The sequence below is a fragment of the Giraffa tippelskirchi genome, chromosome 13 (assembly GCF_054371585.1).
Source record: "Giraffa tippelskirchi isolate mGirTip1 chromosome 13, T2T-mGirTip1v1.2.pri, whole genome shotgun sequence".
Classification (NCBI taxonomy): Eukaryota; Metazoa; Chordata; class Mammalia; order Artiodactyla; family Giraffidae; genus Giraffa; species Giraffa tippelskirchi.
Window position 1 is genome coordinate 82,825,024 of NC_137287.1, and position 21,685 is coordinate 82,846,708.

Below are 21,685 nucleotides of genomic sequence, written 5' to 3' on the forward strand. Positions count from 1 at the left end.
TATTTTTAAATGACTTAACACAAGAAAATAGAATAACTACACTACCAGCACAACTTTGGTCCTTACATAGTTTCATCCCAGACTGAATCTATGTCTTAGTCTTTTTGGAGAAAAAAATAAATTCCAAGAAACCCAACAAAGATCTGTGTAATTTTCTTCATCTTTGTTAACTATGACTTTAATTTGTAGTATACTATGTGCAATCAACAGAGTTGTTAATTATATGGTACTGCTAATCTTTTTGTGAAAACAGGCTTTTGATAATGATTTTTTAAATTGGAGATGGGACAACATATTTCTGTCTGGGAACAGTCTCATCAAATGCTATTCACTTCTTTCAACACCCACAATTTACTTTTACATTTGTCACAGCCTAGCTTTATTATTTCCATAATATAAATTAAAATGAAACATAGTGACAAAAAATCCTTTATATTATCTAATTGAGAGTTGGCGATTTATCAAATCTTTAGGCTGTAAGAATTTTTTGTTTGGTTGGAAGAATCTATTATGCCAATGTTCTGATGGAGCTCGGCTTGTATCTCCTACTCCAGAAAGGCTATCAGAATCTATGAGCCTCAGGATAGTATTAATAGCAACAATTCTGCAAGGTTTTCTGAGTTACTGTGCAAAGAAGAGATTTCTTACAAACACGTACAAGTATCAGTAAGAACTTGCAACACACCTCACAATTTATTGAGAAGTGCCATTTGATATTGCATCCAGGGTTAGGAACCCCTTTATAAAGAGGGGTCTTTAATGCCATATTGTAATTACGAAAAATAGCCGCTTAAGTAATCAGAAAAGAAAACGGTATTGTTAAAAAGCTCTAGAATTGACAGCTTGACCGAAAAAGAGAGAAGAGACAAAGCCAGGGGTCCTTGGGCTCTCCAGTTAGACCAAAGGGGGTTAACAAGCCCCCATGGGCTTCCTTCGCAATTCCACAGTGGAAACAAGTCAGAAGAAAGGCATGCTTCTTTTGTCCTCCTGACCCTCCATTTACTCAAAAGCAACGGGCTCGACAATCCCGGAACAAAACCCTCATGGCGCTGGGTAACCTTCCAACACCCAGAGCCGTATGGGCCGCTAAGCTAGGGCACAAAAGCGGGGCCGGCCGCTCTTTTGTTCTCTCCGAGGCTGGGCGCCGCGTGGAGAGACAGCTGACACGCTCTGGAACGTCCCAGCTGCGAGCCCGGGGCCTCCGGTGTTTATTTAGCGGACTGCTGGCTCGGCGAGGTGCCTCCGGGAGCCGGCCGTGCGCCCGCCCGCAAAGGAACCATGTACCGGCGCAGCTACGTCTTCCAGACCCGCAAGGAGCAGTACGAGCGCGCCGAGGAGGCGCCGCGCGCCGCTGAGCCAGACCGCTTGGCGGAGGGCCGGGCGGCCGCGCCGAACCTGGCGGCGCTGCAGGGGCTCGGCGAGCGCGTGGCCGCTCACGTCCAGCGGGCCCGGGCGCTCGAGCAGCGCCATGCCGTCCTCCGGAGGCAGCTCGACGCCTTCCAGCGCCTGGACGAGCTGGCCGGCCCCGAGGATGCCCTGGCCCGCCACGTCGAGGGCAACCGCCAGCGCGCCCGGGACCTGGCGGCCGAGCGCAACCGACTGGAGCGCCAGGGGGCAGAGGCGCAGCGCGCGCTCGACGAGTTCCGGAGCAAGTAAGCGGCGCCTCTAGGGTGACAGGCGGCGCGGGCCGGGAGCGCGCGGGCCACTGGGCTGGGAGGGCCGTCTTTGATCCTCGGGCGACCGATGACTTCATCTCTGCGGAGGCACGCATGTGGTGCGTTTCCCTGAGCTAGGACTAACTTCCGTTTTGATGCCGTGTCACAGTTCACATGAAATGGTGTAATTTACTTTTTTAACCTACTTTAATATCTAGATATAATTACATGCAATAAAATGCACACATTCAAGAGCATAGTGTAATGTACATAGTGTAACGTAGCTACCCATGTAACTACTAAAACAAGATATTTCCTCTACCCAAGAAAGTTCCCTTCTGCCCTTTCCCAGTCTTTGGTTCCTCCTCCCCAGTCCCCTCAACAGAGGCACCCAGGGTTCTGATTTCTGTCACTATAGATTACTGTTGCCTATTCTAGAATTTCACAAAAAATGGAATCTTCTAGACATATTCTTCTATGTGTCTGGCACCTTCTGCTCTGCATAGTGTTTTTGAGATTGTTGTTCAGTCACTAAGTCGAGGCCAACTCTTTGCCACCCCATGATGGATGTTTATTAACGCTCACAGGCTCATCCTGTTATAGAGGGTACTGCACCCATTTCACAGATGAGGGGACTGAGGTTCAGACAATGTATTGATTTAGGGGAAAGGTCACTCGGCTGGTGACTGCTGCACCAGCAGGGGTTGGAATTCGGGTCTTGAACATGCTAAGTCTAACTGTCTTCACTGTATCACAGCTGACACCTGGACATGGTTTCAACCTGTGTCCTCTAGGATCTGGCCACTCAAAGTGCCACTCAAAGTGCGATCCATGGACCAGCAGTTTCCCATCACCCAGGAGCTTGTTAAAAAAGGAGACTCTTGGGCCCACCCCCAGAGCTTCTGGATCTGACTGCACTTTAACGAGACTCCCCAGGTGATTCAGCGTTTAAGTTAAACACTGAAGTTTCACAAGTCCTGCTCCTGGGCAATGTGCCCCTTTTAATAGAATGAATAATGCTTTAAAATCACCCTAAAGCTGTTCAAAAATAAAAAAGATGCTCAGCAATTTGTCAACATCTTTCAAGGTTATAAATGAACGTGCACTTTGACTCAGCTGGGTGCTTCAGGGAATTTATCCTCGGATACTCTGTGTGTGTGTTTGCTAAGTCACTGCAGTGTAGTCCGACTCTCTGTGACCCTATGGACTGTAGCCTGCCAGGCTCCTCTGTCCATGGAATTCTCCATGCAAGAATACTGGAGTGGGTTGCTATTTCCTTCTCTGGGGAATCTTCCCGACCCAGGGATCGAGCCCGCATTTCTTATGTTTCCTGCATTTGGCAGGTGGGTTCTTTACCACTAGCACCACTGGGAAGCCCCCTCTGATACTCGAACAGGTGTCAAAGGACATGTCCACAAGGATGTTCCCTGCGGCATGATCTCAGTAACTAAGACCTGGGACCAACCTGAATACCTGTTAATAGGAGTCAGGTTATGAAATTGTGCTTCATTCATGCAATGGAATTCTATGCAATTGTAAAAAAAAAAAAAATTGTGTTATTATTATCTATTTTAAAAAGACAGGGGGAAGCATAGAGATTTTTTACTTACAAAAGGACACAAGCACACACACAGAAACCTAACAACACTGCTTACCTATGAGGATAAGAGAGGAAGAACAGAGGTAGAGGGAGAATTTTAACTTAACATCTTCTGATGTCATTTAAAAAATTCTCTGACCATGTAAGAGATGTATCTGTTTAAAAATTATATAAATTAATGAAAAAAATTCAGAGGTAGACCTGATCCTGGACCTCAAGTAGAGCACAGGATTTCCATATTTAATGAGCTCCACTGGTAATTTCAGTGAACAGCCAGGTTTGAGGATCCCTGGTCTAGGGTAGCTGGAGAGTTTTCTTCAAATGTGCTCTGTGTTTGTATTCCATATTCTCAGCCCCAGATGTGAACAGGTTATTCAGCATTGTATATCGAGCCTGTTTATCTGATCATAGCATTCATTCCATCAGTCCTGCTGTTTCTGGTTTTCTTTCTTTCTTTTTAGCTGTGCTGTGTGGCATGCAGGATCTTAGTTCCCTAACCAGGTATTGAACCTGTGGCCCCTGCAGTGGAAGTGTAGAATCTTAACCATTGGACTGCCAGGAAAGTCCTTGTTTCTGGTTTTGATCCTGGAAGAAGGCACCTGAAAATCCCTATAGCTCTTCAAGGGAAAACTGAGGCTTGCAGATGTCCTGTGGGTGGCAGGACTTGAACTTGGGTTTTTTGCCTGGAGGCCCACACCCTTTCAAGAACGCTGTGTCTTGGAGAGAAACCTTCCTTGGACGCCTGTGGAGTGAGGCCTTCACTCATATAAAGCTCATGTTCCCTAAAGCAATGGAGGTGGATGTTGGTTGACACAAGGCAGCTCCATGGGTCATCTGGATACCCCAGAACCCCAGATGGCCTTTACCTGGGCCACAGTCCTTGGGCCACGATAGGCTGTGATTTGGCTGGGCAAGCCTAACTCCTGAGAGCCTTCAATAGAGGGTGGCTGTGTTGATTTTCCTGATTTTACTTGATTCTGAGTTGTGTGTCCATCATGGAGCTGGCCCCTCAATTCTCATCAGTTTATTCCCTCCCACTGCCCCCTTAGAGAAGTTTTGATATTTAAAATTGGATAGTGAGATTAGAAAATCATTGTAAAAATTATACACATCTGTAATACACTGAGGACATACACTGAGTTTGGTTTAATTCCAGAGGTGAGGTGATGACTAGCCAGCAATAGGTAAAATTAATGCAGAAACAGGAAGGTATATGCAGGCTTGTTAGGCATATTCTTTACCTGGATAGTTGTATAATTTCAAAATCAGGTCTTTAGCACATCAAATAAAGGCTAAATAAAATAAAAACTAAATAAAAATAAAAACAAAACTATCAAAATATGATAAATACAATGATGCATACAAAATACAATGATGAGTCAATTATCCAAATTGCTGAAAGCTAAAAATAATTCTGTCAAACAGTCAGATGATTGAAGCCAAAGTGGTTTTTTCCACCTTATGAATTCACTTCTATATTCACTTCTATGAATATATGAATATGTTATGAATTCTTACCATGAATTCTTTATAATGAGATTGCCCATCTTTAATATAATACCTAGACTTGCCTACAGCATGAAACTAGGTTAATATCTTGCTTATTAAATATGCTTTAAAATTTTTAAAAATTATTTTTTAAAAAGTTTTTGGCTGTGTGTAGCATGTGGGATCTTACTTCCCCCACTAGGGATTGAACCTGGGCCCCCTGCACTGAAAGTGTGGAGTCTTAATCACTGGACCACTAGGGAAATCCCTAAATATGTTTTTAAGGTATAGAAATTCTTGGATGTTTCTAGCAGGAAAAAGCAATAAGAAAATTAAATTTTGTTAACAGTTTTATTTTTAAAGCTAATTAACTATTAAAAAAAACCATTTCTGGTTCCATTAGAGCCACACAGAAAACAAACTGCTAAATGTGACATCCTGGTGTGAAAAGAAAAACTTATGCACATATATTTTGCTTACTGGTTACAGCTGAGCTTCTTGATGGCTCTGGAAATGGGGACACTGAGAACAGTGTTCTTCCTTGAGGTCAGGACTTTTGATTGTGAGCTGCAGTTTCCCAGCACCTGTCAGTGTAAAATCCTAACTTGAACCTGTGGCATGGGTGTGCAGGGACACAGAAAGCCAGGCTTTGTAGGTTGGGCTAAGTGCTAAGTAGGATTAGTTTCAACTACAAATAAATTCCAAGTTAACACTGGCTTATCCAAAGTGGAAGATTGTTTCTTTCTTGTGTAAGGTCTGGGCTAGCAGTTTAGTATGGCACCCTATGGTAATCAAGGTCTACAAGGCTGTGTGTGGCCTTCAAGAAGGCAGCATTGGTGTTTCAAGGGACAAGATGGAGGAAAGGATGTAGAAGGACATACCTACATCATCTCTTACCAAAGATATCCTCAAGGAGCCACCGGCATGCTTGCTTCCCATTGGTCAGGACTGAGTCACATGGCCATACTGAGCTGCAAGGAAGGCTGGGAAATGTAGTCTTTATTCTAGGCAGCCCTTTGGCTTCCAAACATGGAAAGCTTCCAAACATGGCAAGCTTCCAAACATGGCTTCCTATCTCCTATTAGGATGGATACTGGGGACAGCTTACAGGGACTGAAGTGGGGGTCATTGGGGAAAGGGCTTTCTCTTTTTCTTCAGGGGATGAAATTCCCCCTAGAGGGAGCCTTGTTCTGACCAGAATGATGATTTCTGGTGTTTCTCTGCTTCCTTGATCTTTAGCATTTTTTTTTTTTTTTGAAGACTCCAGGGAAGAAGTTAACTAGGAGAAAAAATACACCTGCTTCTAGCACCAGCTGCTTTCTTAATCTTGTGCATGCTTATAACTTTGGTGGTGTCCCTGCTCTACTCAGGTAGCGTGGTGTGGCAGGCTCACATCTGAATCCTGACTCACTCCTCTGTGTGTGAAGTCCTCCAGGAGCTGAGCCTGAGAAAGTTGTTTATTTGGAGGATGGTGTCAGGGATCAGCAGTTGGGGAGAGGGGAAGTGAGGGAGGCAGGGAAGGACCAAGCGGTGCCTCATCTGGCAAGTTACCTTGTGGCCACTCGCGCCCACCTAGGGGGTGGAGAGCACACCTCTGTGGTCCCAGCTGGGAGGGAGGGAGCCGGGGCGTGTGTGTCCCCACTCGCCCTGTTGGAGCTTGCAGGCTGCTTCCAGGCGGACTGGCTCTGACCTGTCCAGCCCGCCCTTCCCCCCAGCCCAGGGGAGGCCCTGGATGTACAGAACAATTCTGACAGATGCTGTGGGTGAAGCGCCCAGAGCATCTACAGGGGCCTCGGGCCAGTTTCTCAACCTCAGTTTCCCCATCTTTCACACGGGGGTAACAGCAACTTCTCTCTTCCAGGGTTTTGTGAGGATCAAAGGACACAATCCAGAAAAGCTGACTCAGGTGGATGAATACAATAGTATAGGATAGCCAGGCAAGGTCAGGGCAGTGGTGTTTGAGGCAGAACCTTATGGCAGCCCCCAGGATCGCAGCGATCCTGGGGTGATAGCTGTGCTGAGGTCTGATTCCTGCATCCTTGGGTGGCTAGGAGGGGGTGCTGGGGGCTTGAGGCTGGGTCTCCATGTATGGTGCCCCCTATGTATACCATGGAGAAGGTTGGGAAGGGGTGAGTGGGCTCCGAAAGACAGCATCAGCTCCTGCTTCCCTTAAAGAGAGGGCGCGGGACTCAGGCTGACTGAATGCCCGACTCTGCCTTCTGTGTCCTGTCTGCAGGTATGAAAATGAGTGTGAGTGTCAACTGCTGCTGAAGGAGATGCTGGAACGACTCAACAAGGTGAGCAGAGGCTGACCTGGGGTTTGAGTAGATTCATGGTGGGATTGAGCTAAGCGGCTGAACGATTGTTCCCCACGCCTCCTCTTTGTGTTGTTTCAAGACTCCTCCATGTCTTTTGAGGTCACTCTCCTTTTTAAAAAAGTTTTATTGAAATACCGTTGATTTACAATGTTAATTTCTGCCATACAGCAAAGTGACTCAGTTATACATATATGTACATTCTTTTTCATCTTCTTTCCCATTATGGTTTTATGGATGAGGATGAGATGGTTGGATGGCATCACCAACTCATTGGACATGAGTTTGGGTAAACTCCGGGAATTGGTGATGGACAGGGAGGCCTGGCGTGCTGCAGTCCATGGGGCTGCAAAGATTAGGACACGACTGAGTGACTGAACTGAACTGAACTGATGGTTTTATGAGCTGTACAGTAGGACCTTCCTACATATAATAATTTGCTTCTGTGAATCCCAGCCTCCCAATCCATCCCTCCCCTCCCCCCACAACTTGGCAACAACAAGTCTGTTCTCTTTGTCTGTATGCCGCCCTCCTTCATGGCTTCGTAACTTCAATGAAATCTTTGTGAGTGAATGCACACACCCCCCGCACTCCTATCCCACAAGCTACACAAGCTTGTGAGAGATCTCTAGACAATGAAGCTCATTGCTTTGCTTGGCCATCAGGATGTGTCAGTGTTACAGAGGCTGGCTGTGGTTTGCACCAAACCTGGGAGAGGACTTGCTCCAGGCAGTGGTTACTTGGATCTGTGCTACCATATCCTGTTGGCTAAGAGTCTTGAGAAGACTCCTCCCCAGGGAAAGTCTCACGAGAACAGAGGACGAAATCTCCTTTTCCCCTCAAACTCCTCACTCTTGAAGTATGAACCATCTCCACGAGGGAGGTACCAGAGCTTAGGGGGAACTATTCTCTGCCGGGGCAGTTTCCTTTTCTGGATCCTCCAGCATTTCCTAACTGACTGAATCTTTCTGCTATAGCCAGGAGAACTCGACTACCAGATAGCAGAATGATCCTGGACCGCAGAGGTTATCCGTGGCCAGTAGCTCTGAGCATGGTCCTTTTCTGATCATTTTGGAGCTCAAATGTCAGAAGGAAGGACCTATGGGGACTGATGAATTGAAGGGCTTGCTTATTCAGGGTACCTGGCTGCTTTTCACCTTCTCCTCTTCCCCACCCGTAACCTCATTGCTGATAAAATCTGTCACCCTTCCCTGCTGCACCCAGATGTGGCCTTAAGAGTCTTCTCTAAATGGTTGCCATATGATCCAGCAATCTCACTCCTAGGCGTACATCCAGAAAAACCATAATTTGAAAAGATACATGCCCCCCTATGTACATAGCAGCACTGTTCACAGTAGCCAAGACTTGGAAACAACCTAAATAGCCATCAACAGATGAATAAATAAAGAAGATGAATAAAGAAGATGCTTCCCTGGTGGCTCAGCTGGAAAAGAATCTGCCTGCAATGCAAGAGACCTGGGTTTGATCCCTGTTGGGAAGATCCCCTGGAGAAGGAAAAGGCTACCCACTCCAGTATTCTGGTTTGGAGAATTCCATGGACTGTATAGTCCATGGGATCCCTAAGAGTTGGACACGACTGAGCAACTTTCACTTTCACACATATATACCATGGAATATTACTCAGTCATAAAAAAATAATTAAATAATGTCATTTGCAGCAGCCTGGATGGACCTAGAGATTACCATACTAAGCATGTAAGTCAGAAAGAGAAAGACAGATATCATATGATATCACTATATGTGGAGTCTAAACTATGACACAAATGAACCTATCTATACAATAGAAACACACTCACAAATATAGAGACTTGTGGTTGTCAAGGAGAAGAAGGATGGTTGTGGGATGGAGTGGGAGGTTGGGATTAGCAGATACAAACTATTGTATAGAGAATGGATAAGCAATAAGGTCCTGCTGTAGAGCACAGGGAACTATATTCAATATCCTGGGATAAACCACAATGGAAAATAATACGAAAAAGAACATATTTATGTATGTATAACTGAGTCACTTTGCTATGCAGCAGAAATTAACAGGTCTTGCTGTAGAGCTCAGGGAACTATATTCAATATCCTGGGATAAACCACAATGGAAAATAATATGAAAAAGAACATATTCATGTGTGCATAGCTGAGTCACTTTGCTATGCAGCAGAAATTAACAAAACATTGTAAATCAACTACACTTTAATAAAATAAATTAAAAAAAAGGTTCTTCTCCACATGGAACTCCAGGCAGGGACTTCAGACTGTCAGGGTTTGCTCAGGGCTTTGGTCACTAGTCCCCTGGCTTTGTCCGATCTCTGTTGTCCAGGACTATTCTGCCAGTTGGTGGGAGGGTCAGAACTACACTCGGGACACTGAGTTTTGCTTCATGGATGTCATCCACTATGTGATTCTTCTGTGTCTGTCCATGTCTGAACGTCTGATATGTTGTTCAAGTCAGGACACTGAGTGAAGGAAATACTGTCAGTAATCACACAGGTTGATTGATAGAAACTGGATGGTCTCAGGCCAACTGGGCAGGTGGGCACCCAGACATGAGCCCAGAGTTGGCAGGGAGGGTGTCCTGCAGAGGGGTCCTGGGCACACAGCTCAGTGATTGGCTGTGTGCTGAGCTGGGTTGGAAGTCTGAGTTGATTCGGGCCTTATTAGCCTTTGACTTCACTCAGCAGTTCGACTGACATCCATGGCTCATCCCCATTGTTTTTGGCAGAAATTCCAGGCTCCCAGGTGGGGCTGCTGTCGTGTCCACAGACCGAGGCCTCTGGGAACAGAGGAAGCTGACAGCCTTCAGCTTTAGGCACTTTTCCCTCCTTCATTCTGTGATGTAGTGTGTGGACGGTTGGGATCTGAGTCCAGTGGGGATGTTATGAAGGTTCTGTGGGAGGATGGGACCAGACAGTCGGGTGGGCAGGAGCCACACAGGCTTTGGCATGGCTGTTCCCGGATGCAGGGGAGACCCTGCTCCCTTCGAGAGCTGTGCCTTCCAGAACAGGAGGGTGACCTGCTACTAGGACCCCTCACTCCACTGCGAGTAGCTTCCTCTCTCGGCACCTCAGTTTCTCCATTTGGAAAATGGGAACAATGCTGGTTCCCACCTCAGGAGCAGGTGTTTGTCTGCGTGGCTGGTGAAGGTTCAATGACACAATCATAGATGTGGCCTGCCTGCTACAGTTGTTACTACAGGTCACCTGATACGATGGACACCAGCTTAGTTCTCTCCAGATGCAGCTGTGTAACCCTGGTGGAGTGGGAGTGTGTGGAGGGATAGCTTTGGAATTGCTGTGAATTTATTTTTGTGACTACCTTTTCTCTATAGTGGGTGACATAAAAAATTTCTTCAAAAATTTAAAAAATTCTTTTTAAATACATGTCAATAAACACGAATCAACTGGAAAAGAATACAGGGTCAATAGTAGATTTTGAATGTTTCAGAAATCATGAATACAGGATGCAAATGCAGTGAATGGAGAGGTCCCTGGCCCAGCTCTCGGAACCTCGGAACAGCCTTGAGGATTTGGGGTTTTTTACCCCCCGATGTCACCTCTCTGTCAGGGCAGGAGCTCACCCTCACTGAGTCTAAATGACTCAGAGCCCCCCGTTCACCCTCGGTAGGTATGGACAGGGGCTGGATCTTCCTTTATTTTTTCCATTAACATTTAATTGTTTTTTATTTTTAATTTTTTAATGAAGTAATAGTTGATTTTCAATATTATGTTAGTTTCAGGTGTACAGCATAGGGTTTCAGTATTTGTATAGGCTGTGCTCCATAAGAAGTTACTAGAACCGACCTGATGATTTTTACATAGTTGGGTTTGGCTAGCCTCTAGGACTCATTGTTTACATATATAAATGGTAAGGTGTAGACTTAAAGATTTCTCTCTTTTTTTAAAAAAAATTCCCAGAATCTTAAAATGCTGTAGGTTCTAGCTGAAAGCTTTCACTTGAAAACAAGGTAAAGAAATACCTAAAGCTGCCATGTGTGCTTTTCCATGTGAGTCATGAATCTTAAACATGTTTGGAAAAGAGCAAGAGGTGAGGGAGTTTAGCAGGTGAAAGCACTTTTGCTTTCAGGGCTACAGCCCTTCATAAGTCCAAGAATTCCTCTGAGGCCAGGAATGAACTTCTGGAGAAGAGGAGAAGGATCTGGGACGCAGAGTTTCAGAGGAGGCTGATGGTGGAAGGCGGGAAGAACAGAAGGCGGAGGAGGCATGAGAAGCGATGGAGAGGGAAGAAGGCAGAGGGAGCCCAGGAAGGAGGTGGGAGCAGGGAGGTGAGGGGGTGGGGCCACGCCGGCTCCTCCAGCCACATCAGCCCCTGGGAGAAGAGTGACCCTAACGTGGTTGCAAAGGTTTTTGACATCCAGGATTGAAATAGATGTTTGTTTGTTTTTTAAATTAAATCCTGATTAGAAATCTTAGTGGATTTGAATACCCTTTCTTTAGCAGTTGGTTTTGTTTTTTTTGTTTTGGCCCAACCTGGGAGCATGTGGGATCTTAGTTCCCCTTGGTTCTCGTAGGGGTTGAACCTGTGCCCCCTGCATTAAGTGTGGAGTCTTAACTTCTGGACCTCCAGGGAAGTCCCAGCAGCTGGATTTTTTGTTTTGTTTTTATTTTTTAGTTGGACTGGTTTGGGTGTAGATACAGACAGTTGAAGTTTTAAATGGATTTCCAGCATCTCTGTGGCTGAGTTGGCAAGGTTGATTTTTCAAGGGTATGTTGGACTCCAGTTAATTTCTCCAGTCCCTTTCTAAAACATGGTCTCAAAAGTGAAAGTGTTAGTCGCTCAGTCATGTCCAACTCTTTGCGACTCAGTGGACTGTAACCTGCCAGGTCCCCTGTCCAAGGGATTCTCCAGGGAAGAATCCTGAAGTGGATTGCCATGCACTCCTCCAGGGGATCTTCCCGACCCAGGGAGCTAATCCAGGTCTCTCGAATTGTGGACAGATTCTTTACCATTTGAGCTACTCAAGAAGCCCCCCCTGAAGAAAGATGGTCTAGACTAGTGGATCTAGCATCAGCAGCATGTGGAGGGTGTGTTAAAACAGATTCCTCGTCCTCCACCCCAGAAATTCTGATCCAGTAGGTCTGGGATCCACCAGATCTTTCATATTTCAAATCATTTCCAGATGGTGTGGTCCAGGAACCACACTTAGAGAACCACTCGCCTAGATGTAAAACATAGACAGTATCAGGGTTGCAGCGTTTTCTAAAATTAGACTTTTGGCTCAGAGTCTTGATTTGGAAAAATCTAGATGCTTCTGCTGGTGGAGCTTTTGAAACTGCAGCTGACAGCATCCAAAAGCATAATAAAAACACAAGCGTCCACATGTTTCTGAATTCTGGTGCAAACAAAAGAAATCACTTCCAAACAAATTCTCACCCCCTCTACCAGCAGCTGCACATTCCAGCAGCAGCGACTCACCTTTGGGAGTTTTTCCGGTCAGTTTATCAGATGATTGTCTTCAAAGCGAGAGAATGTGCTTGCAGGGCATCTGATTAATCTCTCTTTTAAGGGCAAATGTGGGCTGGCCTTTTGTTATCATTCTGAGCAGTTTTAAAAGTTGGCTGATGGGACCTAAGGGGTTATTGGGCTTGACCCTGAGAGGAAGGTCAGGGAAGAGCAGAAGGCACCTTGCAGGCTGGGGTCAGGACTCAGCTCTCTAGTAGAGGGAAGTCCAGGACAGACCCCAGGCCCGTTAGCTCCTGTTAACTTCTGTTAATCAGCTGAACAACCCACTGGCTCCATGTCTCCCTGTCTGTAAGGTGAGACTCTATGGTTTCTGAGCTGTCCTTGGCAGAGCCCTTGAGGTCCATGGATTTGCTTGAAGGGCATCTGATGGAGGAAGGTTGTTGGACAAACAGGGTTCCTATCCATGCCCCCCTCCGCCCAACCATCATGTCCCTTAGGAAGCACATCTCTGCTTTGCTTCTATATGTTGGCTTCCCTGAGATGTTTTGTTTGCAGGATAACACATACATGGCTACAAAATGTCTGAGGACCCATAGCCTCTAGGGTCCCTTCTATTTCTAAAATTTTTAAGTATTCTATCCCTTTGTAAATCATAACACAAAAAGTCTTCAGCTCCAGTAATTGTGTATCAGTTGTGGATGAATTTTTGATGAAAGTTTCAGATGTTTGAGAATTCTCTATCCCACCCCATTCTCAGCAATCTTAAGGGGTCTAAGGGTGGTGCAGGTAGGAAAACATCCCGAAGGGCTGGCTCACGTCTGCACCCAGGGCTGCCCTGCCTCTGCCCCCAGGGTTAGCTGTTCCTACTAATCAGGGCCCGCTCCTTGGAGCTGAGAGTCAATTCCACCAGGAACCACCGTGCCTGAAGTGGGCAGAATTGCACCCCTGAGCCCTTGGACCTTCCTTCCTGTCAGTGTGGTCCTGGTAGGACTGTCAGCAAGACAACTGTCACGTGATCATGTGGGCCAATCACAGCTCTCTCTCAGAGATGTCGCTCCTGAGGGACAGAGATGAGTGCCTTTGGAGCTGGTCTTCCTGGGTGTCCAGGCCACAGCCCGTTGCTATTTGGTTTGTTGGGACTGCCCTGGTTTCTATCCTTCCTTGAGGCCTGACTCTTTTTCCCTTGGGGTCCGTAGATTACCCGGGATCTGTCTGGCTCCTCAGCCCTTTTCCACTGCTGGAAGACACCAGGCTTCCTTTCCTTCAGCATTTCTCTGTTGAAGAGGCTTCAGGCTATGTGACAATTCTGAGTAATTCAGAAGCCCATTCACCAGGACCTCCAAGGGGCCTCCCGCTTTCCCTGGAGCGTCTGGATGAGACCATCAGTAATTCTCTGCTCTCCCAGGGGTCGGCAGCGTGGGTCTTCTGAAATGACAATTCAGCATGATTAACCTAAACCCTATTAGTACCAGGAGAGCAAGTGTCTCAGAATATCTTGTCCTGTCCACATACCTTGACTGTCTTAACTCTGTTCATGCAGGGGTGGAGAGTATCTTAAATATTTTAGCAGGCCACATTCTACTTCTATGGATGAGAGCCTGTTGCTAACATTCATAGTGCTTTTTAACAAGGCATTAGGAAGTCAGTAAAAATGCACTTAACAAGGCCTCAGGTATTGGTAGACATGCAAGGCAGAGGTGTCTTGGGAGAGGAACAAGGTCCTTGGCCCTGTAACATCACTGAGTTGTTGAAGCATTTAAGTCAATCCCACACATCATATTACTTTCTTATTAAGAGCACAAATACTTCTTCACACCTGTTTGGTTGGTCAAAGGAAGATTGATGAGATAAAAGTTGTTGAATTATCAAAAAGTTTGGTAAGAGTATTCAACCTTCTGTTGTGTCATTTCCAACTTTAAAGGAGCAAACACTCTTCACCACAGCATTCATGCTAAAAAATGCATTTTGTATTGAAAATGGGTGGTCCCAAGGTACGCGTCAACAGTCCTTGGGAGAAAACTATTAAAATTAAAGTTTCCTACTCGATAGTTTGTCTTCTGACTTCATCAATGGTTTCTTTTGCTGTGCACAGAGTTTGAGTTTGATACAGTCTTGCTTGGGGTTCCCCAGTGGCTCAGCGGTAAAGAAACTGTCTGCAATGCAGGAGACGCTGAAGATGTGGATTTGGTCCCTGGGTCGGGAAGATCCCCTGGAGAAGACAATGGCAATCCACTCAAGTATTCTTGCCTGGGAAATCCCATGGATAGAGAAGCATGGAGGGCTACAATCTGTGGGGTGGCAAAAGATGCCACATGACTGAACAACTAAACAGCAGCAAGAAATAGTCTTACTTGTCAATTTTTTATTTTGTTGCTTGTGCTTTAAGTGTCATGTCCAAAAAATCATTGCCAACACCCACATCAGGGAGTTTTTTTCCTGTTTCTTCTTGGAGTTTTGTTTCAGGATAAAATTATTTAAGTCTTTAACCCATTTAGAGTTCATTTTTGAATGGTATAAAATAGGGCTCTAGCTTCATTCGAAAGTAAAGTTTTCAGTGTTAAGGGAAAGCTGTTTCTTAGTCTTAGAAACTCAACTCACTGATGAGAGGCTCTAGAACAAATACAGATGTGTCAAATTTTAAGGTTGTGTATGTGTTATCATTGTTCAGTTGCTAAGTCCTGTTCGCTCTTTGCGACGCCATGGACTGCAGCACACCAAGCCTCCCTGTCCTTTACTATCTCCTGGAGTTTACTTAAATTCATGTCCATTGATTCAGCGATGCCATCCCACCATCCCATCCTTTGTCACCCCCTTCTCCTTCTGCCCTCAACTTCTCCCAGCATAAGGGTCTTTTCCAGTGATTTGGCTTCTCACATCAGGTGGCCAAAGCTTTGGAGCTTCAGCATCAGTCCTTCCAATGAATATTCAGGGTTAATTTACTTTAGGATTGATTGGTTTGATCTCCTTGCTGTCCAAGGGACTCTCAAGAGGCTTCTCCAGCACCATAATTCGAAAGTGTGTTAGTTGCTTAGTCATGTCCAGCTCTTTGTGACCCCACGGACTGTAGCCCACCAGGCTCCTCTGTCCGTGACATTTTCCAGGCAAGAATACTGAAGTGGGTTGCCATTTCCTCCTCTACAGGATCTTCCCCACCCAGACACTGAACCTGCGTCTCGTACGCTGCAGGTAGATTCTTTACCATGTGAGCCACCAGGGAAGCAATTTTAAGGTTATTGGCATGCAAACATACTGTTTCTCCCTGATCTTTCTAGATCAAGGCTTCTCAGCCCTGGCACTATTGGCATTAGGGACTGGAGGTTTATTTGTTGTGTGAGGTTGTCCTATGTATTGTGAGATGTTTAGCAGCATCTGTGACCCCTACCCACTTGATTCGGTAGTAGCACTCCACCTCCCAAATGGTGACAATTAAAAGTGTGTCCAGATTGTGCCAAATGTCCCCGAGGGGGCAGAATCACCCCCACCTGAGAGCTACTGTGCTAGACCAGGTCCAGTGGGCTAACCCAATGCTCTGCTAGAAATGCAGAATCCCGGACACTGTCCCAGACCTACCAAACAGCAATCTGCATGCTAACAAGACCCCTGGTGGTCTGTGTGTTCAGATTTCACACCCACCCTGCGGCCTCTCCGAGTCAGAATTGTGACCCTCTCGTTGCAGGAGGCAGACGAAGCCCTGCTACGTAACCTGCGTCTTCAGATTGAAGCCCAGTTTCTGCAGGATGACATCAGTGCGGCCAAGGACAGGTACAAAAAGGTAACCACAATCCTCTTGCAGCCCTTTCCCACCAGAAACCAGTCCGGGGCCCTCGTGGCTGAAAAATGAGACAGGTGGAGTGGGCTGCCCAGGTGAACTGGGCTGGACAGTGCTTAGTGAACCAGATGTGCAGAGGGGGAGGTGGTGTTGAGGTGTGTGTGTCGGGGGAGGGGGTGGGAGCCAGTATCTATGGGAGACATTATAGTCCACAGAGTGATTGCACTCGGAGCCGTCTTGATTAGGCTGTTGCCTGTCAACTGGTTCAGATCAGAAAATGGAGAAAAGGCAAAAACAGTAAATTTTCACTGCTGCCTCTGAGGGAACATGTGGCCTGCAGGAGCCCCCTGGAGAAGGAAATGGCAACCCACTCCAGTATTCTCGCCTGGGAAATCCTATGGGCAGAGGAGCCTGGTGGGCTACAGTCCACGGGGTGGCAGAGAGTCGGACACGACTTAGCGACTAAACAGCAATAGCAGGAGCCTCCTCTCAGGTACTGCTGTGCTCTGCCCTCAGCCCTCTGAGGCTTCTCATAGCCTCATGCCGGGGTGGGGTGGGGGTGCTTGGTGTTCTGGGAAAGTCCAGTCCCGGGGCTGTGTAACCTAGGGCCAGTGGTCTAACCTCTCTGAGCTTGTGCATCTTGAAAATGCAAGTGCCAGACACTCCTTTCCTGCCCAGCTGTGTCACCTGAGCACAGCATGCCAGACACTCCTTTCCTGCCCAGCTGTGTCACCTGAGCACAGCAGACCTGAGGGCTGACCTCTCTAGGGACCTGGCCTCCTTCCAGCTCCAGTGTCTGTGTCTCTGCCTTAGGACCTGCTCCAGGCGGTGGAGGGTGGCTCTTGTGTAGTTAAAGAAGGCATCAGGCACCCTCCGAGCAGGTCACTGTCTGATATCCCGAGGGTCACCTTGGCGCAGAGGGAGAAACTCAGGCAGTTCAGGTTTTAATGAGAACGCTTTCCTTCCCCCACAGAATCTTCTGGAGATTCAGACCTATGTCACCATCCTGCAGCAAATCATCCAGACCACCCCGCAGGCAGCGGCCATAACAAGTGGGATGCGGGAGGTAAGGGCAGGAGCCCCAGCAGCAGGGTGGCCACACGTGGGCATTGGTCCTGCAGCCCCAGGGCTGGTGCCCAGACGCCCAGAGAGAGGCATCATGTTGGACTGTCTGGGGCCCCCAACCCGACCTGAACATTCATATTCAAGTTTACTCTTCTGCTCTTTCAGTCTGTCAGTGGACAAGGGTATCTAGACATTTGAGGATGTAAACTCTGCTGCTGACCATCTTCCTAGGTGTTTCTCCTCCTGAGGATCATAGGTTATTCTTCCTTGTCTAGCTTGTAAGAAACGACCAAACTATCTCCCAAGCTCTGTAGCATTGCTGCATCGCCGCCCCTGGCCACAGATGGGAGCTTCTGTTGCTTTGCTTTCTTGCCTGCATTGGGGATGTTGGGCTTTTATTTTGGTTTTGCTGTTTGCTGTTCTAATAGTTGTGTTGTGTATCTCATTATAAGCATTTTTTTAGCCACACCACATGGTTTTCAGGAATCTTAGTTCCCAAAAGGGATCGAACCCTCAGCAGTGAAAGCACAGAGTCCTAACCATTGGGCCACCAGGGAATTCCTTGTTAAATTTCTTTTTAGTCAAGACATATGGATGTTTGTCTGCCATCCACGTATCTATGATTCACGTATCTTCTTCGTTGGACCAAGACCCAAGACTTTTGCATATATATATATATTATTGGGTTGTTTGTTTTCTTATTCCCCTTATCAATTTGACCATAATTTTGAATCCAGAAAATTGAAGATAGTGAGTGACTCTGTTTTTCAGATCAGGCCCTGCTAATGATGAGGCAAGTCTGGGGCATGAAAACTGTCAGGACAGGTTAGAGATGGCTGAAGTTTTGGGATTTGGGTGTAAAACTGTATTCCTAGTACAATGTTCCAGATTCCTTCCTCACTCAGCTCTTTAACAGTTCAACAGGATATTGACCTATATTTTTCCCTACTGTGGTTTATGGGATTTTGTAATGCATGATATGGTATGTGTGGAAATAGACTGAGAAGGATACAGATTAAAACAGAAATGTCATGTGATCTTTCTCTGGAGAAGTGCTATACTGAGGGCAGGGTTTTGTGGACTGTTCAGCTGATGCGATTCTGTGTTTTTCTGCAAAGATGACTTAGGATAGAAGTCTGCCTAAGCCCACACCCTGCAGAACCAGTGAGCAAGAGTAGCTGACTGCTTGATGTTTATTTGAACCTAACTTTTTATATCAAAGCTAAAGAAATCCCCATATTTGCTTTTGGGACCTAGTTGAACCCTGCCAAGTAACATCTGAGAGGCAGAAGGGTTGCTTTTTTTGGCCTTGATGGGGATATTCTTGTCCACATTGCTCACCAATGACCCCAAGTGAACTCTGTGCCTGTGTGTCTAGCTGCTTTAGTTGTGTCCAACTCTGTGTGACCCTATGGACTAGAGCCCACCAAGCTTCTCTGTCCATGGGGTTCTGCAGGCAAGAATACTGGACTAGGGTACCATATCCTCCTCCAGGGGATCTTGCCAACCCAGGGGTCAAACCCACATCTCTTTACGTCTCCTGCATTGGCAGATGGGTTCTTTACCACTAGTGCCCCCTGGGAAGTCACAAGTGAACTGGTCTAAAACACAGCTTTTCCTAAAACATAATTTTCTTTGTCAGAGATTTCTTTCCAGACACTTTATTGTATTTTGCAAACATTTTCCCCTTTAATTCAAAGGTGTTTTATATCAGAGCACACTTACAAAATCATAATAGTCTGTTTCCTTGTAGCCCCGTTTGTCTGAGTTGTAGGAACGTAGAACCGTCTAGACCTAGTTTGATGGCGTCAGTGATTGTCAGAGACCCTCAGCATCACCCAGGAATGTGAGAAAAATGCAGAATCTCCAGCCAGACCCCCCAGCAGACCCACTGAGTCACAATCCCCATTTCAGCAAGATGCTCAGGGATTCATGTACACTTTACAAAGCACATTTAGGCCCTGGTGCCTCCTTCTTTGCTTGCAAGGGCACTAATCCCCCCATGGGGGCCCCACTCTAGTGACCTCATCTCCACCTCCCTTCCTGCCAAAGTCCCAGCCCAGATGCCTTCCCATGGCAGGAGGGGGTCAGGGCCTCAGCCTGTGAATCTGGGGGGTGTGTGAATGTGCAGAACACAGGAGACCTCTCCCCTCCTCTACGTGTTTCCTCCCATGACAAGTGTGTGATGCTGAGTCTGGCTTCTTTGTGCAGGAGAAGCTCCTGACGGAACGGGAAGCCGCCGCCCTACAGTGCCAGCTGGAGGACGGCCGGGAGATGCTCTGCCTCCTGCAGGCCCAGAGAACCGAGCTGCAGGCCCAGGTGCGCCCCACCCTCTGTTCATTCTGGTGTCACGTGCCTGCAGAGATGTGCGCGTGTTTGTCTCACTGTGTTGTTTTGTTGTTGTTTAGTCCCTCTGTTGTGTCCAACTCTGTGTGACCCCATGGGCTGTAGAGCCTGCCAGGCTCCTCTGTCATGGGATTCTCCAGACAAGAATACTGGAGTGGGTTGCCATGCCCTCCTCCAGGGCATCTTCCCGACCCAGGGATCGAACCCAAATTTCCCACATCTCCTGCATTGCATGTGGATTCTTTACCACTGACCCACCAGGGAAGCCCTGTCTCACTGTAAATTCTCACAGACTGTGTGCCCAGCCCTCAAGTAACAGACGGCATCCCTAGGGAGGTGACCAGCTGTCCACATAGACGGAGGGCTGCCCAGGACACTGCCCTTCCTGCTCAGACTGGAAAGGCCCTGGGCCAGAGGGGACAGTGAAAGTGAAAGTGAAGTCGCTTGGTTGTATACAACTCTTTGCGACCCCATGGACTGTAGCCAATGAGGTTCCTCCATCCATGGAATTTTCCAGGCAAGAGTACTGGGGTGGGTTGCCATTTCCTTCTCCAGGGGATCTTCCTGACCCAGGGATCGAACCCGGGTCTCCCACATTGCAAGCAGACGCTTTTACCATCTGAGCCACCAGGGAAACAGGGACAGTAGATCCCACTAATTTCTGGCTCCCGAGAGGTTCCCTCAGGCCCCCTCCCCCACCAAGGGTAAGCTCCCACCTGTGCATAACCAACCCATTTTGCCCAGTTTAAAATTGTTGTTCAAAATAAGAAATGGACACAGGTTGGGGTTTTTAATACTCCACTTGCTTGAATCTGTGCTTCCTGCTTCTGACCTGAACTCTCTCCTCTGAAAGTTGACTGCAGCCCTGGAGAGAGGGGCTGCTTCTGCATTTGCTCCTGCTCAGAATTTGTTAGTGGAAACTTTGCATTTTCACCCCACCCCTTTTCTTTTGGTGAAGCTTAATTTGCAAACTGAACTCACCAGAAAAGCTCAGTGCTATTGCTGCGGGCTTCCTTTGCGGCTCACAAGCTTCGCGGGGCACCTCTACCATCCCTCCAGTTTCCTCCTCTGGTTCCATGTATCTGGCTGTTCTGATGGGGACGTTGGGTTAGAACACACTCCTTCCTGTTTGACCACATTTCCCAAATCCAAAAGTAAATTGACATTCGGTTTGACAAGTACATGTAAAGGACAAGAGAACAAGAATTTAAAAAATCTGCGCCTCTACGTAGACCATTAAACGTTGTATGTTACTCTGTCTCTACTCCACCAATGCTGACAGAAGAATCACATGTTGGAGCCCTGTGGAATGTGGTGCCTTTCATGGGTTCTCAGTGTTACCAGATTTCAGGACCTGAGTCCAGAATCTCTATTCCTGCCCCACGAACCACACGCCCCTCACTGTGCAGTGACTCAGGGGCTTCGGAAAGCACATGGGGGTCTGCGGATGGTCCCCAAGGCAGAGACCCCAGCTGCCCTTAAAACTCGTCCTGCTCTGGTGACAAACTGTGGCTTGAGGACCAGACGCATTGATTTGATGACTTGATGAGTATGTGGTTTTCTCTGAGGCTCTGAGAGGGTGGAGGGAGGGAATGTGTGTGTGTGTGTGTGTGTGTGTGTGTGTGTGTGCACGTGTGTGTAATGCGTGTGCATATTTTTGTATGTGTGTACAAACAAAATGTGTACATTTTGTATGTGTGTATGCATATATGTGTGTATAAGTTGTATGTGTGTGTACATGTATGTGTGTAAATAAGCATTTGGAGAAGTGGACACAAGCCCAGTCACGTTGGCAGAATTCTGTTCTGTGTGCCTGTGGGAACAAGGATCCTGTTTCTTTACTGCCAGGAGTCATTTCAGATGCTGCCCACTCTCCTTGGTGGGTGGCCTCCTCCTTCTTCAGGGACATTGACTCTTTCTCATGCATCTGCTCTCTTTGATTTCTGCTCTTGAGGGCTCATGTGATCAGGAATAATCTAGAATAATCTCCCTATTTTTTAAGGTCAACTGCTTA

The 21,685-nt window shown here is 46.9% G+C and overlaps 1 protein-coding gene across 4 annotated transcripts in view; it reads left to right on the forward strand.

Annotated features, from left to right (window-relative positions):
- The window catches only part of BFSP1 (beaded filament structural protein 1), a 59,492-nt gene that overhangs the window by 27,489 nt on the left and 10,318 nt on the right, over nt 1-21,685 (forward strand). The window contains exons 1-5 of one of the 4 annotated variants that reach the window (XM_081558704.1): nt 1,121-1,652; nt 6,980-7,040; nt 16,168-16,263; nt 17,234-17,326; nt 19,537-19,644. In XM_081558704.1, coding sequence (XP_081414830.1) covers nt 1,279-1,652; nt 6,980-7,040; nt 16,168-16,263; nt 17,234-17,326; nt 19,537-19,644 — 732 coding nt within the window. In that variant the 5' untranslated portion in view covers nt 1,121-1,278. Of the gene's footprint in view, nt 1-1,120; nt 1,653-6,979; nt 7,041-16,167; nt 16,264-17,233; nt 17,327-19,536; nt 19,645-21,685 lie in introns of those variants that run through there. The other 3 variants (XM_081558705.1, XM_081558707.1, XM_081558706.1) reach the window with 3 other exon arrangements.